At 45.7% G+C, this 19,414-nt stretch overlaps 1 protein-coding gene across 1 annotated transcript; it reads left to right on the top strand.

The window, feature by feature from the left end:
* Window positions 1-2,857: 2,857 nt before the first annotated feature.
* ZBTB2 (zinc finger and BTB domain containing 2) lies at window positions 2,858-9,719 on the top strand. Its single transcript, XM_007943209.2, has 2 exons — window positions 2,858-3,129; window positions 8,348-9,719. Exons 1-2 carry the CDS (start codon window positions 2,957-2,959, stop codon window positions 9,717-9,719), a joined length of 1,545 nt encoding a protein of 514 aa, XP_007941400.1. The 5' UTR covers window positions 2,858-2,956.
* The last annotated feature ends 9,695 nt before the right edge of the window (window positions 9,720-19,414 follow it).

Genomic DNA, 19,414 nt, shown 5'->3' with positions numbered 1-19,414 from the left:
CCAGCCTTCTGGTTAGCAGTCAAGTGCCTTAGGTACTACACTACCAGAGCTCCATGTCAGGGCCATATCCTGAGCAAATATAATCCAAGCAGCAGAACTGTATGAAGAATGTGGCATCAGGACTGGATGGAGGCTCATTAACAACCTGGGATATGCAAATGACACAGCCTTGCTTGCTGAAAGTGAATAAGACCTGAGGCACTGAGTAAGACTACAGCCTCAGTATGGATTGCACCTCAACATCAAGAAAACAAAAGTCCTCACAACTGGACCAATAAGCAACATCATGATAAAGGGAGGAAAGATTGAAGTTGTCAAGGACTTCACTTTACTTGCATCCACAATCAATGCCCATGAAAGCAGCAGTCAGGAAATCAAATGACATACTGCACTGGGCAAATCTGCTGCAAAAGACCTTTTCAAAATGTTAAAGAGCAGAGATGTCTCTTTGAAGACTAAAGTGCACCTGCCCCAAGCCATGGTATTTTCAGTAGCCTCGTATGCATGTGAAAGCTGGACAGTGGATAAGGAAGATAGAATTGATGCATTTGAATTGTGGTGTTGGCAAATCATACTGAAAATATCATCAATTGCCAGAAGAACAAACAAACCTGTCTTGGAAGAAGTACAGCCAGAATGCCCCTTAGAAGCAAGAATGGCCAGACTTCAGCTCATACACTTTGGTCATGACTTTTTTGATCATATTATCAGAAGGGATGGGTCCCTGGAGAAGGACGTCGTGCTTGGTAAAATAGAGGGTCAGTGGAGAAGGCCCTTAATGGGATGGATTGACAGAGTGGCTGCAAGGGTGCTGTCAGACACAGCAGTGATGATGAGCATGGCACAGGGCCAGAGTTGTGTTCTATACATAGGGTCACTTGAGTCAGAATTGATTGGCTGGCACCTGATAGCAACAAGAACCCTAAGACTTTCTCATACTTTCTTTTCCCCAAAACTTACAGTTTTATATTTTACATTTACTCCTCTGATCCATTTTGAGTTATTTTTTTATATAATGTGTGTTGACTTGTGGTGTGGGGGGAGTCTCTGGAACTCCATTTGATCTAACACTGTTGAAAGGTGATTATCTTTCCTCTATTGAGTTGTTCAGTTCAGTGTTATCATGTGAGTCTACTTCTGAGTTCTGTGTTCTTTTCCATTGATCTATCTATGTGTCTATCCTTCCACCAAAAACCAAAACCAAACTCACTGCCGTCAAGTTGGATCTGACTCATAGCAACCCCTCCTTGGGTTTCCAAGGCAGTATCACTACGGAAGTAGATTGCCCAGTCTTCCGAGGAGTGGCTGGTGGGTTTGAACCACCACCCTTCTGGTTAGCAGTCAGATGCCTTACACACCACTCCACCAGAGCGCCTATTCTTTCACCAGTATCCCACAATCTTAATTACTGAAGCTATATAATAAGACTTGAAATTCCTCCCACTTTATTATTTTTCAAAATTGTTTTAGCTATTCTAGTTCCTTTGCCTTTACCTATAAGTTTTAGAATAATCTTGTCTATATCTACAAAAAAAAAATTAATGGAATTTGTGTTAAATCTGTATGTCAGGTGGAGGAAAACTTTACTTTTCCAGTCCTTAAATACAGTGTGTCCATTTATTTGGGTCTTCTTTTATTTGTTTCATCAGTGTTTTGTAGCATCTAGCATACAAGTCTTATGCAGGTTTTGTTAGATTTACACCTAAATATTTCTGTTTTCTTGTTGTTGTTGTTGTTGTTTGCCATCGAGTTGGCCCCGACTCTCAGCGACCCCTCCTTGGGTTTCCGAGGCAGTATCACTACGGAAGTAGATTATAAATTATATTATATGGCTTTAATTTCACTGAACATGTTTATTGCTGTTTATTCACTGAACATGTTTATTGATTTTTTTTTTTGTAAATTCTTCGGGATTTTCTGTGTAGATGATCATGTCATCTGAAAATAGGGGCAGTATTCTTTTTTCTCATCTGTATGGCTTTATTTCCTTTTCTTGCCTTACTGCACTAGCTGAAACTTCCAGCCATGTATTAAATACTAAGCACGGACAGCCTTGCTTTATCTGCAGTCTAAGAAGGAAAGCATTCCGTCTTTTGCTGTTAAGCACAATGTTACATATAATGTTGGTCTTTGTGTGCTGGGCTTTAATAAATGCTCTTTGATTGTGGAAATGGAAATCTACCGATTGGATGAGTCCAGGCTCTGTCAGGCAGCTCTGCTGCTATAGGTAGATCCAGACTCAAGGTTTCCTAGGGGGACAGGGACATGTATGGGGTGAAGATGCAGAATTTGAACATTCAGATATAACTTTTGACTCCTCCAACTTGTAGCTAGATGGCCTGAAGCAAATTACTTACACTTCTCCAAGCCCATTTCCTCACCACCAAAGAGAAGGGAGAGACCAGCCTGCTTTCTCTCTCAATTAGTGAGTTATGCGAGTTACGATGTCCGCACAGCAGGAGCTGGGAAGTGGCCCCTAGGAACTCAGTAAGGTCTTCACAGTGCCCTGCTCTAAACCCACCAGCACCTTGGGTTGTCCGTCTCTATGGATGATTTGACAGTCCCTGTTGCATTGTTAGAACTTCCACTTGGGGTCTTAAACTGAAAAGCTCAATGAGCCAGGAGTATTTGCCGTCTCAGGGACTCAGTGACTGGAGGCAGACTGCTTGCTGTTCGGGTTTGTTAGGATCCGACTTCTCCACTTACATCTGGTAAGGCTGGGCCAATCACGTAAACTCCAAGCCTGAGTGTAAACTGGGGGTAATGACAGAACTGCTTCAGAGGGCTGTGGAGAAGGCTAACTGAGCTAACTTGTGTGACCTTTACTTAGTAAAGTGCCTGATGAGTAATACTGTTAGCTCCTATCATTGCTGTTGGTGACTATGAAGGACACATACTTCCTTGTGAATTATCTTTCTTAAAAACAAAATTGTTTGCTTTGCAGATTTTGTAAAAAATGGATTTGGCCAACCACGGACTTATTCTTCTGCAACAGTTAAACGCTCAGCGCGAGTTTGGTTTCCTGTGTGACTGCACGGTTGCGATCGGCGATGTGTACTTCAAGGCACACAAATCAGTCCTTGCTTCATTCTCCAATTACTTTAAGATGTTGTTTGTCCATCAGACCAGGTAACTAACGTGGTTGATAATAACTGAATGACTGTAGACTTAACCTCATGCCCCTCTTTCCCTCCAGACCGTGGGTCGCTACCACTGCCTAGACCCCTAGTCCCCCAGTCCCTTGTGACCTCACTTGGCCCCTTTACCCATCTTGGTTACGCCTGCTTCCAGTGCCACTTGAGAATCACTGAACTTTCCAGCCCCACGCAGCCCGCTGCCCCACTCCTCCATGGGCACTGGCTGCTTGTCACCTGCATCGACAGGACAGTTGGGGAGGGCGCTGTTACCAAGTCAGCTCTTCCACCACCTCGGCGGACTGTCTTTTACCGACCTTCTGTGGGCTCCTCCCTTTCGGAGCCCTTTCTCCGCTCCTGCAGCCCCAGCCCTGTAAGTACCCTCTTTATTTTCAGTATTTAACCTTGTTTCCTACTCTCATGTTCTCAGTGAGGTCATGCATTCTGCCAGTTGCCCCTTTTCTATCTGAAAATGTCCCTCTCTCTCTGCCGGGTTTTTCCTTCTCCTCGCCCCATCTTAAAGGGCCTCTCGTGTCGAAGGACATGATGTTCTGCCTTTCTCCTTCATGCTTCAGGATCCCACCCCAATTTTTGTTCTGGACTTTGTTTTATCTGGTGTCCACCTGCCCCTCAGTCTGGAAGGACCCGGACTTACCTGGCAGGGCTGTCTCCTCTGGTCATGCTCTGTTCCTCCTTCTTGTGCTGCTGAAGATCTCAAGAGGGTCCTCTGTCACTGCGTGTGCTTTCTCATTCCACTCTGTCCCTTTCTGTGTGCAGTGTGGTTTCTACCCATCACTCTACTGAAATCATTCTCCCCAAGGTCACCTCTTCCTCAAAGCCACTGCCTTTCTTCATCTTGTCATCTTTGTCCTCAGCAGCATTTGCTCCTGTTCACGTGTCCTCCTTCTTAGGAAACTGTGTCCTGCATTGCTGTCACTCTGCACGCCCCTGTACATAAGCCTTCTGCGCAATTTGGTCTCGAACTCTTTCTTCCACGTGCACTCACCCACCTGGACTTCCTCCCCCTCCTGCACCCCACTCTCACCTCCGTTGGTCTCTGCTCCCAGGGCCCCAGCTGCCTGCTTCCTCGGTGTTTAGAATTGAATGTCCCCCTTTCATCTCAGTGAGTATGACTAAAACAGAGGCAGTCTCTTCCCCAGAACTCCTCTGAACTTCCCTATTATTTTATCTTCAAGTGACATATCCTTCCAATTTCTCTGTAAACATTTGATTTCTTGCTTGTCTTGTCAGTAATGTTTTCATAATGGTCTCTTCTTTCCCCTTCTCACTTCCATTTCCTAATCATTCATTCTCACATTACTGCCAGGTTAGTAAGGAGCTCTGATGGTGTCATGGTTAGAGCATGTGGCTGCTAACCAGAAAAAGTCGGTGGTCCAAACCCACCAAGCTGCTCCTTTGGAAGAAAGATGGGGCAGCCTGCCTTGAAAACCCAATGGGGGTCACTATGACTCAGAATCGACCCAATGGCAGTGAGTTTGGTTTGGTTTGGGTTTGTCAGGTTAATGCTCCTAAACTTTGCTATGATTGTGTTGTGGCTTTGACCAGAAACCTAGTAAATTTGTTATTCCTTCTCATCAGAAACCAAGAGGTTGTGGAATAAGGTTTCTGCAGACTCCTTGTTCTCCATTCAAGGCCCCTGAGGCTAACCACCTGACTTCATCTCCAGCTGGATCTCAGAGATGCACCTCACCTCCTCTTCACCTGGGCGGACAGCTCCCACGGCTGTGGCTCCCCAGGACAGCTCTCTCTACCACCCCTAAGTTTCAGCTCACATATCACTCTTCCATGACTTCTGCCCTGATCAACCAAGCAAATGTGCAGGACAGCTTTGTCCCACTAGTGCGTCATTGCCCTTGACTTAGGCCAGGTCACAGCATCTACATTCTTCCCTCTGTTCTTGTCATTTGTGTACTTATACCCCTCAACCCCCCACTGTAAGTTTCTTGAGGGCAGAGAGAGGGTTTTACAAAGCTTTGTGAAGGCCACAGTGCACAGGTCAGGTCTCTGCAAATAAGGGCCATTTTATCAGTGTGTGAATGAGAAGGCAGGACAATGGGACTACTAACAAGGAGGGATCCTTTATCTTCATCATTAAGGATGCTCCTTTCTACTTCATTGTGTTAGAGACTTCCTAGTGGGGGGTGGGGGGTGATGGGGAGGTTGTATCCTGAAGTCTCAATACAGGTAACAGAATACAGTGTAATAGATTTCAATTACATGCAAGTCCAGGGCAGTAAATAAATGCCTTCTGACAAGGAAATGTGGTATTTGTTTAGCTAGAAGCCGGAGATGAAGCGGTAGTGTGTACGAATGCACCCGAGCTGGCACGTGTCACTTGGGTTGCCGCCTGGTGGCACCTTCATATACAGAATCAAAGCACACTGAAGCGAGGCCAACAGAGAGCCCAGCCAAGGCCAGCCTGGCAGGGAGTCGGGCCGTGCCTGTCAAGCCATGCCTGTGTGCTGCACTCTGGGGAACGCTGCCCTTGGCTCAGAAACAGGCTTGAGAGCCCTGTGGTTACTCTCCTTAGTCTGTAGTTACCACTAGATGTCTCTGTGTGCGCTGCTCTAAATGAAAAGTTTAAATCATGCACGAATTGCAGACATGAAGCTCTCGGGAGTGAACGTACAGAGGCACACGTTTGCTAAGTACATCCCTCTGACGATGTTGAATGTTATTTTTAAATCCTTATTTTCAAAGTTCTTTAAAACCATCTTTGAAGATTCTGGTAAAGGAAAAAGAAGCCCTGGTGGTGCAACAGTTAAGTGCTCAACTGCTAACCAAAAGGTTGACGGTTCGAATCTATCAGCCACTCCACAGGAGAAAAGACTTGGCAGTCTGCTCCCGTAAAGATCACAGCCCAGGAAGCCCTGTGAGGCACTTCCGCTCTGTCACATGGGCTCACTATGGGTGGGAATCAGTTCCACGACCTAAAACCACAACAGTACCCAAGAAAAAAACTCACTACCATTGAGTCAATTCCGAGTCATAGTGACCCCCATTGGGTTTCCAAGGCTGCAGATCTTTACGGAAGCAGACTGACTGCCTCATCTTTTTTTCTGTGGAACAGCTGATAGGTTCAGACCACCGAACTGTTGGTTCACAGCCAAATGCCTTAATCATTACACCAGCAAAACTCTTTACAACAATACTAGCAAAGGAAAAACTGCAAATGGAAATTAGAGTCAAAGATTATACAGAAGAGCTTTTAACTTTAGGAGCTCTGGTAGCATAGTGCCTAAGGCACTTGACTGCTAACCAGAAGGCTGGCAGTTCAAACCCACCAGCCACTCCTCGGAAGGAAGGTTGGGCAATCCTACTTCCGTAGTGAAACTGCCTCGGAAACCCAAGGAGGGGTCGCTATGAGTCGGGGCCGACTCGACGGCACATAACAACAACATACTCATTTTTTTCTGCATAAAAGTGTTATGTCAATCTAATACCTGCGAATCCAGCCACATGGATGTAATTGTATTGTAGAGAACTGTGTCCGTCCCAAAAGAGTTGGAAATGACCAAAGTCTGGCCCCTAATGAGCTCAGTGATTCAGAAAGGGAAGTCAGGCTGCCTGGAAGAAAAGCACCTGAGGATGAAGATGGCTGGTGTGTGACAGGAGGCCGTTGGAAGTGTACGTGTGTGTGCGTGCGCTTCTGCTTTAAGAGATGGGGGAAAAGCCTTAAAATAAAAAAATAAATTGGTATCTGGAAACCTCACGGGCCTCCAGGGCCCAACCATGAGCCCCAGGGACGTTGCTTTCTCCTCCCCAGTAGTTTCTCTACCAACTCTTCCTGGCCTCTTGGGGTCCTTTCCTGTCTAGGCCAGGCTGAGGTGTGGACTGCGGCCTCCCCAGTTCCTCCTGTCCTTTGCCATCAGGGGCATGCACATAGTCCTTTATAGTTTGAGAGGTGCTCCTGTCGCATCCTCGTTCACAAGCCACAGACAGGACAGGCTCTACCACAACAGACACGCAAGAAGCCAGGAAACACACAGCAAAGTTCTTGTAGAAAGAGGCCCTCTGTGCTAGCACTTTTCACAGATGCCGAAAAGCAAGCCCCTCCCTCTTCGGATTTTCCCTTCCCCTAATTGGTTGGGGGGGCGCAGCTCCTTCTGCCCTGAGGAGCATTCCATCCTGGCAGAACAAAAGGTGCAATAGGGGTCATTTGCATCTCTGAAGGCCTGTGCTCCCCAGTTCCCTAGGGCTCCGCCTGGCCCTGGAAGACCGGCTCTGCCCCTCACGTTAGAGTTGATTGTGTTAATAAAGTGTTTTTCACCACACGTGATCACTGAAGCTTTGTTTTGAATAGTGAACTTCCCTCGAGTGTTTAAATGTACTGTAATGTGCACATAATATTTTTGGCATTCATCTTGTGCTTAAAGGGAAGAGCACCTGTATTAGCATTCCTGTCTAAAGATGTGACTCCAAATGAAGATACCAGAGACCTGTGTGTTTCTAAAAGAGAAGTGTTCCCTAAGTGCACCCCTTTTCACTGTCAACAAGATCCTGCTTATACTTGCTCTTTGGCTTCTAGACTTTGTCCTCAGATATTTATAAATAAATACACATGCAGTCATCTTAAAATGTACACACACTGATAGCAATTCAGTCATTATTTAAGTCTGCTCTGTCACAAATTGCTGTAAAGCCCAATCCTTTTCTCTTTTTTTTTCCTGATATAATAAAATGTTACATTTAGAATAGTAGGGTATACTAGTAGTGCTTTAGCATACTGAAAATTTTTTAATAATAAGATACAGATGATTGCTAAAAAAGCCAAAAAGTTATATTACCAAGAAATGGTGTAGTCAGAAGTGATTCTGAGTTCAGAAGGCACTCAAGGGCGCGTGGAACTTGACCATGTGTTGTCTGTCGATGTCCACTCAGTGGATGCTGATACGCACCTCATGGTTTGCAGAGACGTGCTCACTGGTTTCTTAGGATGCCATACCTTTGCTGTCATTGCCAATGGTCTAGCCAGAAATTCTTGGGAACCTCTAGGTTACTGTTGCTGAGTCAGTGTGATGTTTCTGGAACAATGCAAACACTAGAGTCTGAAAGTTAGAAAATCAGCAAAACCACCAACTACTTTAGGGGCCTCAGATAATAAATCACTTAACTTTTTGGGACCTCAGTTTCCTCGTCTGTCAAATGGAATACTGCAGGTGTAATTGAGATCTTTTGCTTGTGTCTTCCAGTGAATGTGTCCGTTTGAAGCCCACAGACATCCAGCCGGACATCTTCAGCTATCTCTTACACCTGATGTACACAGGAAAGATGGCCCCACAGCTTATTGACCCTGTCCGCTTGGAGCAGGGGATCAAGTTCCTGCACGCTTACCCACTCATCCAGGAGGCCAGCCTCGCCAGCCAAGGAGCCTTTTCTCACCCTGACCAAGTGTTTCCATTGGCTTCCTCCTTGTATGGCATCCAGATAGCTGATCATCAGCTAAGACAAGCCACCAAGATTGCCCCCACCCCTGAGAAACTTGGACGAGAGCCAAGGCCCCCCACATCCAGGGTGAGCCAGGAGCAGGTGCCTGAGGCCTCCCAGCTCTCCCAGTTAACTTCCAATCTGACCCAGGTGACTCGGCCGAATATGGCCCCCTCCGACCCGCTGCAGACCTCCCTGTCTCCAGAGCTTGTTTCCACTCCTGTGCCCCCGCCTCCGCCCGGGGAGGAGACCACTATGGAAGCCTCGTCCTCCGACGAGCAGCCGGCAACCCTGACCATAGCCCACGTGAAGCCGAGCATCATGAAGAGGAACGGAAGCTTCCCCAAGTACTACGCTTGCCACCTGTGTGGACGGCGGTTTACGCTGCGCAGCAGTTTGCGAGAACACCTCCAGATCCACACGGGGGTACCTTTCACATCCAGCCAGCCGGGAGAAAGCCGTGTGCCCCTGTCCCTTTGCAGTAATGCAGCCGACCTAGGAAAAGACGCCATGGAAGTGCCTGAAGCAGGGATCATCAGCGACAACGAGCTGCAGCACATCTCGGATTCGCCGCTCATCGACGGGCAGCAGCAGTCGGAAACCCCGCCCCCCTCGGACATCGCGGACATTGACAACCTGGAGCAGGCCGACCAGGAGCGGGAGGTGAAGAGGCGGAAGTACGAGTGCACGATCTGCGGCCGCAAGTTCATCCAGAAGAGCCACTGGAGGGAGCACATGTACATCCACACCGGGAAGCCTTTCAAGTGCAGCACTTGCGACAAGAGCTTCTGCAGGGCCAACCAGGCTGCCCGCCACGTGTGCCTCAACCAGAGCATCGACACGTACACCATGGTGGACAAGCAGACTCTGGAGCTGTGCACGTTCGAGGAGGGCAGCCAGATGGACAACATGTTGGTGCAGACCAACAAGCCGTACAAGTGCAACCTGTGCGACAAAACCTTCTCCACGCCCAACGAGGTGGTCAAACACTCGTGCCAAAACCAGAACTCGGACGTGTTCGCCCTGGACGAGGGGCGGTCCATTCTCCTGGGCAGCGGGGACTCCGAAGTGACGGAGCCCGAGCACCCAGTGTTAGCGTCCATCAAAAAGGAACAGGAAACAGTGTTATTAGACTGAATGTTACTGGTCTTTTTTTAAAAACAAACACAAACTTTTATTTTTACAAGGACTATCTTCCTCTCCCTCCCCCAATTCAGAACTGTGACTATGGTTCTCCATGGCATGGATCGAAGGGTCTCTGCCCTGTCCTCCCCGCCCCTCCCCCCACAGCCCCCTTGGTGAAGGCTTTGTGCATTATCGACCTGACACATACCTACTTTAACACAGGGGATATTGGTAAGATAATGGTCAGGAGTACTGGTAAACACAATTAGATGGACAAACTGTAGATGATTTAAAAGCATACTTGGAACTTAGGAAGGGAATATACCAAAACCCACCAGAATGCAATTTGGTACGCTCAAATTATGACTTTCCCTGGGTAATAAGTCTTCCTTCTCAGAAAAACGATGTCAGAAAGTACAGTGTGCTCTGAGCTCTGCACTATGCAAAATCTACAAGATGTGAGGACCAAGATTTTACGTTCAAGCAAATGTCCTTAGTGTTTATCCTTCAGGTGTTTTATTTCGGAGTGCATCCTTTGAGGTTATGGCAAGAAAAATCATTAGTTATGAAATCTACCTTAACAAAACCCAAGAAAAGGAAATAACAGTAATAATGTGATGGCAATCTTAATCTTGGAATAAAACATGACAAGCTGTGAGTCTGTGTGTGTGTAAGAGAAAATGTGTGGTTACTTGCTCTAAACAGGTGAATCAAGGCACATGCCTTATGTGAATGCTGGCTTTCTTCGATGGTGAACAACAAAATGCCGTGTTTTTGGTTTCTGACAAATTTCTTGTCTGTTTTTAAAATCAGATTTGAAAATACTGTCCTACAGATTGTCCTTCTGAATAGAAAACTATATGCCTCTCTAGCAGTTGCCCACAGTAAACCCGTTAGCACCAGCCAGATGCTTTTAACTCAGCGGGTATACCACAGAGAAAGGATATGGGGGAGGTTGTGAGCTGAGGATGTAGTAGCTTTGATGATGTCAACAGTTAGTGCTAATAGTTTATGGCAACATTCACTGAGGCATCAAAAATGTCAAAGAGAAATCAGGACAAAAAATCTTAATTGCTGTTTGTGAAAAAACTTGAATGTTTATTTTCCACTTTAAAAAAAAAACAAAAAAAAAAACACCTGAAGTTCTCTCCGTTGGTCTGGAAGCAGTAGAAATTGTCCATTAACCTTCCCGTAGGCCAATAACAGAATAGTTGCACGGGACAAAATAGGAGCCAGAAATAAGGACCGAAGGGGAAAGAGGAAGAACCCTAATAGCTCTGATCTGTGTACATGCTGAAAACGGAATATCCCAGCATCCTATCTCATGTATAGTTCAGTTCTCAGATTTGTAAGTTTTTATACATCCTTTCATTGAATAAACATTTAAATGGGTAAAGGAGTTGAGCTCTGCGTTGCTTTGTCTCCCCGGAGGAGTGCTGGGCGGGGATTGGAGGACACTGCGTGAGGGGCGCGCTCTGGCGTTGCATCTCCTCATCCTGGAGACAGAACTCGGGGCCCTTCCCTAACCTGAGTGTCCTTTTCCATTTCGTAAGATGAAGATGTTAGTAACAGCTTCAGGTCCTTAGATTGTGAGAATCAACTAAGAAGCGGTGTAGGAAAATGCTGCGGACAGAAGTCTGAGTGGGAATGGTCTGGAGATTATCTCATCCAACTTCCTTTACAAAGAAGGAAGAGACCAAGAGGCGTTTGCCTAAAGGTGACATAAACTGAAGGCGCTCTGTAAACTAGGTTATTTAATGCTGACCATTTCCATCAATTTTGTCTTAAACAAAACTACATTCAGTTGTAGAGGTTTATGGCAGGTGGTGGTGGTGTTATGTGCCATCGAGTCGGACCCGACTCATAGCGACCCCTCCTTGGGTTTCCGAGGCAGTATCACTACGGAAGTAGATTGCCCAACCTTCCGTAGCATATTAATTTCTTGAATACTGTGAAAGGGCAGATCAGGGGCCACTGCAGCTCCCCGCCCCCCAACACACTCCACAGCCCCTGCAATCTTGAAGAAGAGTCACACTGCAGCCAAAGGACAGGGTCTTGAAGATGAAAAAGTAACAATAACTGCAAGGGGTGATGATGTATGAGGAGAGAGGGGTGAGGGCCACGTGCCAGCCAGTCCCAGCTCAGCTCCTGATCTCAGTGGATGGGAGGGGCAGGCACTGCCTTCACCTTCTAGTTGTGTGGGACACAACCCTGTGCACCAGTTTGTGACAACTTCCTGCCACTGTGGCGGGCCAGTAAATCCCAGCTCCCTCGGAGTGGACATCCCAAAGCCCTCTCATCCCTCTGGGATTAGCGCCAATTCTAACCAAAGACGTTATAAATCACAATTATTCTGAGTCTGTGGTGGCACCAACTCCAGTGAGCTTGGGGAATCCAGTTGCTGGCGCGAGCAATCAGAACCCCTGTCGTTTGAGCTGCCATTCTCCTGAGTCCCCTGTTCACAACACTGGGTCTTTTGCTTTGCCTTTTGTAGGAAAAACGATAAAAGGCGATTCACTCAATTCAATAGATGTTGCTGCAAAGTAAGCTTTTGTAAAGTACTGCAGGATTTTACTTAACAGGAGACATGGTCTTAATAGGAAGAAGGTGTTGCCACTAAAAGGTCACTTTGGATCATGACATAAAAGTGGGGAGGAGAGTGGATCCCGCACCATCTGGTGAGGAAATGGCTGTTGTTGCATTTTGTAATTTCATCTTGCAAGAAAGGGAAGTGTTGAGGCACCCAAATTAAAGCCCTTCAGTTGCAAATTTCAAACTGCATTACTGTTTGAAAAGGTACAGGAACTTAGAAGGATGGCTGGGGGGAGGGGAGGGGATGCAGTAAAACCTGCGACAGCAGAACCTGTGTAAGGTGGAAACCTGTCAGAGAAGAGGAACGTGAATATTTTCCACTGGAACAAGTGATGAAAAGTGCTGAGACCACATCCTGTCAAAGACGGAAAATGCACGAGACTCGGAAAAACAAGGCGGTCACCTGGAATTGCAGCTCTCCCGGAGTTCACTGTACCTTTTACAGTCCTGCTACAATGACGGGGTTGGGGAGCCCTCCACTAATTCACGAGTTTGTTGCAATGGAACATCACTTGTTCTTCCTTCCACGCTTGGATTGTTCATGGCAGTTTTCAGATCCCTCTGAATATTTAAATTATAATTTGCTTTTAGTCCTCTGTGTTAGGTCTAATTTAAAGGATCACTATACCTCATTTACAGGTAAACAAGATTTAGATTTAGAAATTGTTAAGCAAATAAAAAGTCGGTAAGATACAGGTCAACGAGTCTCTCTTTTCTAGCAGTAGCTCCCAAACACAACTCTACGAATATCAACTAAATCAACAGCTCTCTACAGACAAAAATTAGATGGTTAAGAATTTCTGACTATACAAACAGCTGCAAAAAAAGAAAACTTCCAAACTAATGTTCCTAATGAGCCCTCAACTAAAACTAGAAATTTAAATTTGTCACTGAAAATCTTCATTTGAAAAGCCATGCCAATTAACATGAGACCTCTGGGAAATTAGGATGAATTGCTGTCTGTCAGATTTTCATAGGATTCATTTGTAAACTCCAAAGCCAGTCACAGGCCAGTGTTGGGAACTGGACCACGATGAAAAGATACCATGTGGTTTCAAACACTTGAGGCAAATCAACCTATCTGTGAACAGAAAGAAAACAAACTAACAAAACCCACTGCTATCGAGTGGATTTCCACTCACAGTGACCCCATTGGGTTCCTGAGGGGTAAATCTTTACAGAAGTAGATTGCCCTGTCTTCCTTCCATGGAGTGGCTGGTGGGTTTGAACCACCAACCCTCTGGTTAACAGTCAAATGCCTTAGGCATTATGCCACCAGACCTCCTGGTGAACACAAAGAACTGTTACTAAATTTGTGAATCAAGTTCATGCTCTTCTCTGGAAAATGTACGGCCCACCCTGCCTAGATTGGCTGGTGGCTGAGAAGGTCAGCTTCTGTGGAGAATGCTGTCAGGCTGTTGTTGTTAGGTGCAGTCGAGTCATCTCCCACTCATAGCGACACTACGTACAACAGAACGAAACACGGCCTGGTCCCGTGCCAGCCTCCCGATCCTTGCTATACCTGAGCCAATCCTTGCAGCCACTGTGTCAATCCACCTTCTTGAGGGCCTTCCCCCTTTGCATTGACCCTCTACTTTATCAAGCATGATATCTTTCTCCAGATAATAGTCTCTTCTGACAACATGACCAAAGTAGGTGACACAAAGTCTGGCCATTCTTGCTTCCAAGGAGCATTCCGGCTGCACTTCTTCCAGGACAGATCTGTTAGTCCTTTTAGCAGCCCACGGTACGCTCGGTATTCTTTGCCAGCACCACAACTCAAAAGCATCAACTCTTCTTCCATTTTCCTTATTCATTGCCCAACTCTCACACACATATGATGCGATTGAAAATATCATGGTTTGGGTGAGGCACATCTTAAGTCTTCAAGGAGATGTCTTTTGCAACAGATTTGCCCAATGTAATACATCATCTGATGTCTTGACTGCTGCTTCCATTGGTGTTGACTGTAGAACCAAGTAATATGAAATCTTTGACAACTTCAGTCTGTCTTTTCTCCATCTATTGTAATGCTGCTTATTGGTCCACTTGTGAGAATTTTTGTTTTCCTTATATTGAAATGTAATCCGTACTACAGACTGCAGTCTTAAATCAATAAGTGCTTCATCAATAAGTGCTTCAAGTCATCCTCACTTTCAGCAAGCAAAGTTGTGTCATCAGTGTATTGCAGGTTGCTAATGATTCTTCCTCCAATCTTAATGCCACATTCTTCATATAGTCTAGCTTCTCTGATTATTTGCTTAACGAGTAGATAAAGTATGGTGAAAGGATACAAGCCTGATGCACTCCCTTCCTAATTTTAAACCATGCAGTATCCCCTTGTTCTGTTTGAACAACAGCCTCCTGGTCTATGTGCAGGTTCCTTATGAGTCCAATTAAGTATTCTGGAATTCCCATTCTTCTTAATGTTATCCATAATATGTTATGACCCACACAATTGAATACTTTTGCATAGTCAATAAAACAAGTAAACATTCTTTGCTTTGAGCAAGAATCCATCTGAAATCAGCTATGATATCCCTCATTCCATGTCCTTGTCTGAATCCAGCTTGCATTTCTGGAAGTTCTCTGTCAATATACTGCTGCAACCGTTTTTTAATTATCTTCAGTAAGATTTTTCTTGTGTGGTATTAATGATACTGTTTGATAATTTCCACATTCTGTAGGATCACCTTTCTTTGGAATGAGTACAATATGGATCTCTTCTAGTCAGTTGTCCAGGTAGCTGTATTCCAAATCTCTTAGCATAACTGAGTGAGTGCCTCCAGCATGGCATCCGTTTGTTATAATATCTCAGTGGGTATCATTCCGTCAATTCCTGGAACCTTGTTCTTCACCAATTCCTTCAGTGTAGCTTCAACTTCTTCAATACCATTGGTTCTTGATCATATGCCACCAAAGAATTGACCAATTCTTTTTGGTACAGTGACTGTGTATTCCTTCCATCTTCTTTTGATGTTTCCTGCATCATTCAATATTTTGCCCATAGAATCTTTCAATATTGCAACTCGAGGCTTAAATTTTCTCTTCAGTTCTTTCAGCCAGTTCTTTCAGCTTGAGAAATGCCAAGTGTGTTCTTCCCCTTTGGTTTTCTAACTCTAGGTCTTTGCACATTTCATTATAATAATTGACTTTGTCTTCTTGAGCTGCTCTTTGAAATCTTCCGTTCAGCTCTTTTATCTTGTCATTTCTTACATTTGCTTTAGCTACTCTCCTTTCAAAGGCATGTTTCAGAGTCTCTTCCGACATCCATTTTTGTCTTTTCTTCCTTTCCTGTCTTTTTATGACCTTTTGCTTTCTTCGTGGATGATGCTCTTGATGTCATCCCACAATTCCTCTGGTTTTCAGTCATTAGTGTTCAATGCATCAAATCTATTCTTTAGATGGTCTCCAAATTCAGGAGGGATATAATCAAGGTCACATTTTGGCTCTCGTGGACTTGCTTTAATTGTCTTCAGCTTCAACTTGAACTTATATGTGAGCAGTTGATGGTCTGTTTCACAATCACCTCCTGGCCTTGTTTTGGTTGAAGATATAAAGCTTCTCCATCACCTCTTGCCACAGATGTAATCAATCTGATTCCTGTGTACTCCATCTGGCAAAGTCCACGTGTATAGCAGCCGTTTGTGTTGTTGAAAAAGGTATTTACAATGAATAAGTCACTGGTCTTGCAAAATTCTATCATGCGATCTCCAGCGTTATTTTTATCACTAAGGCCATATTTTCCAACTACTGGTGATTCTTCTTTGTTTCCAACTCTTGCATTCCAAGCACCAGTGATAATCAACACCTCTTGATTGCATGTTTGGTCAATCAAGGTCAGGCTATCAATCTGTCAGGCTGATGGAGAGGGAAATCAATCCTGCTCTGAGTGTCTGTATACTGAGGACGCTTTTGATCACTCCTTCCAACAGTCCCTTCAGGTAAGTGTCCCATTTTTACAGATGAGGCAACCAAGAGAAGTTAAACTCTTCTGAGGTTACCCAGCCAAGAAGAGGCAGGCAGGATTCAAACCCCATGTGTCTCACTCAAAACGCACGCCCTTTCTGCTGTACCATGACATCGCTGGGTGGTACAAATGAGAAGGCTGGAGGCTCGAGTCCACCAGGAAGTCCTGGTGATCTGTGTCTGAAAAACCAGCCATTGAGAACTCCATGGAATTCCACTCTGACATAGAGTTGCCAGTGTCAGGAGGACTCCAGTGCAACTGTTGTTTTGTTTTTATGATGCTACTCCAGCAAACTCAGTGCTGTGGAGCTAGTTCCGATTCATGGCAACCTCGTATCTTACAGAGTAGGACTGCTCCCCAGGGGTCCCTTAGCTGTAATCTGGACAAAAGCAGACTGCCAGGCCTTTCTTCCTTGGAACTACTGGGTGAGTTGAAACTTCCTTTGGATTTGTAGTTGAGCACAAACTGCACTACCTAAGGAGCTACAATGCTCTTAACAGTGACATATAACCTTTGACCAGCACTTGGCTGTGTACAAGTGCTGTGGAGGCAGAAACCTATGATTCAGCACAAAGAGAATGCCAAGAAGTACAAGTCCTGGCTTTTCTTGTTCACCTGGTGTGCTTTCTTGCTTGTGGTGTTCGACAAGTGATAACTCATTTACATTACAGAAGCAAAATGGTATTTTCCCAAATATGCAAGCATTACTTTGGGCTAGAAGCCCTTAGGAAGAGGGATGTTGTTGTTATGTGCCGTTGAGTTGGACCTGACTCATAGCAACCCCTCCTTGGGTTTCCGAGGCACTATCACTACGGAAGTAGATTGCCCCATTTTCCTTCCGAGGAGTAGCTGGCGGGTGGCAAAGCCTTTTTGCCTGTTAACCTGTTCTGTTTTTCAGGCAATTCACTTAGATCCCCATTACAACTTATATGGCTGTAGGGGTCCTCAGACCTCAGCACATCAGAATATCCTGGAGGGCTTGGTGAAACTGAATGTAGACCCCACCCCCAAGTGTTAAGATTCCATCTGGGATGGGACCCAAGCAGTTGCATTTCGAACAGGCTCCCAGCTGCTGCTGATGCTGTTGCCGGGGACCACATTTTGAGAACCACAGCATCACTGTATCATTTTTCTGCTCTTCCTGTCCTTTCTTGGTTCTACTGGTTTCCTCACGATGATAATAACCTGGGGAGCTAATAAGGTCCTCTTCCCTGCAGGCTTCCTTCTCTGTGGCTAGGTGCTCTTGTGAGCAGTGTCCAGGTCTCCACAGGAGCCGTTAGAAGCTGCTCATGGTTGAGAGACTTACACTAAACCCTGCCCTCATTCTAAATGGCCGTGCAGTCTGTGAATGAGAATAAGAATGTAGGAAATGAAACCAAATACTCCAAAGTTTTTGAAGAGGCTGCTACTACAATTCTTCTTAGTATTAGGCAGGCAAGGATCCAATAGAAGAAACAAAATAGTGTTACTTCACCAAGATCTCACAACTGTTAGCTGCCTTCACATTGGCCCCCGGCTCGTGGGGACCCTACACTCAGTGGAATGGGTCAGACTGTTGGGGTCCACAGTGTTCTCATTGGCTGATTTTCAGCAGTAGGTTGCCAGGCCTTTCTTCCTGGTCTGTCTCAATCTGGAAGCTCCCCTGAAACCTGTTGAGCATCACAGCAACACACAAGCCGCTACACAGACACACAATTCGGGCTCTCTCGGCTATCGTCACACCACTGAGGGAAGCTTCCACAGCCTGAACAATTTCAATTTCTTTCCATAACTTTTTCTTTTTTAGCAACACAAAAGAGACTAGTTAAAGCATTCTTTTATCTGTCCAGTTAAATGGAGACGCTTATAAGCAAACAAGGATCAGAAGGCAGGCAGCCAGAGAGAACCAATAATCTGAATAATACAGGTCTGGGAAAACCAGAGAGCTCTAGTGGCATAGTAGTTAAGGCATTTGGCTCCTAACCTAAAGGTCTCAGTTCAAACCCACCAGGCTCTGCCGGAGAAAGATGAGGCAACCTACCGCCGGAAGATTTACAGCCTCGGAAGCCTCGTGGGGCAGTTCTCCTCTGACTGTAGGATCACTGTTGAGTCGCAATCCACTCAGTGGCAGTGGGTGTGGGTTTGAGGAAACCAAAGGAGCTCCTAGGTGGCACAGACTGTTAAGCATGTCTGTGAACCAAAAGTTTGGTGGTTCAAGTCCATCCAGAGACATCTTGAAGAAAAGCCTGCCAATCTGCTTCCAGATCACAGCCATTAAAACTCTATGGAACACAGCTCTGCTCTGAAACACATCGGGTCACCAGAGTCAAAGCTGATATATGGTTTTTTAGGTGGGGGGGAACCTAGGAGTGACTGGAAAGACTACAGGTTTCGTCTTCTCACCATCAGTTTCTCCTCCCACAAGGCCCTTCTCTCCCTCCCGTCTCCTTGGGGAGAAGTGTCAGCTGACACAAATGCTGGGTGATCCAGAACCCAATTATAGACCCCACAGGACAGATCATCAAGCCTTGCGGTATCACTTGATCTCACCCACAGCTTTCCAGCCCAACTAAACTGAATTAAAAAAAAAAAAAAAAACCCATCGCTGTCATTGATTCCAACTCAGAGCGTGACCCTATAAAAGAGTAGAGCTGCTCCACAGAGTTTTCACGGTGGTAAATCTTTATGGAAGCAGACTGCCACAACTGTCTTCCATGGAGCAGCTGGGAGGTTAGAACCACCGACCTTCTGATTAGCAACCAAGAGCATAACTACTGTGCTACCAGGCCTCCTAGCCCAACCGCCACTGCTTTCATCCAGGCCATTGTCAGCTCTTGCCAGGTTTGTTACAACAGCTTGTTAGCTGTAGTCTCCCAACCTCCAGCTTCAGTTCTCTATGAGCTACATGCCATAGGTATTTTAGGCAGAAACTCCTTTCTTGGAAGGGACTGTCTCATGCCTTGCAGGGCAGTTAGTATCCTTGCCCCAAACTCATTAATTTCCAGTAACATGATTGTCATATGACAACCAGTTACAGGGGAGGGGGTATACAGGGACGGGGATATACTGGGGAGTAGGGTGGGGCGATATCACCCCCAACACTGCTTTGAGGGTCCCTAATGTAGAAAGCCCGAGGGTTACAGGTGAGGAGAGACAATGCAGGGAC

Source organism: Orycteropus afer, unplaced genomic scaffold (assembly GCF_000298275.1).
Source record: "Orycteropus afer afer isolate SDZICR_OR568_19922 unplaced genomic scaffold, OryAfe1.0 scaffold00101, whole genome shotgun sequence".
In the NCBI taxonomy this organism is placed as follows: Eukaryota; Metazoa; Chordata; class Mammalia; order Tubulidentata; family Orycteropodidae; genus Orycteropus; species Orycteropus afer.
Note: the sequence above shows the minus strand (reverse complement) of the source record. Positions and strands in the feature narration are given on the sequence as shown.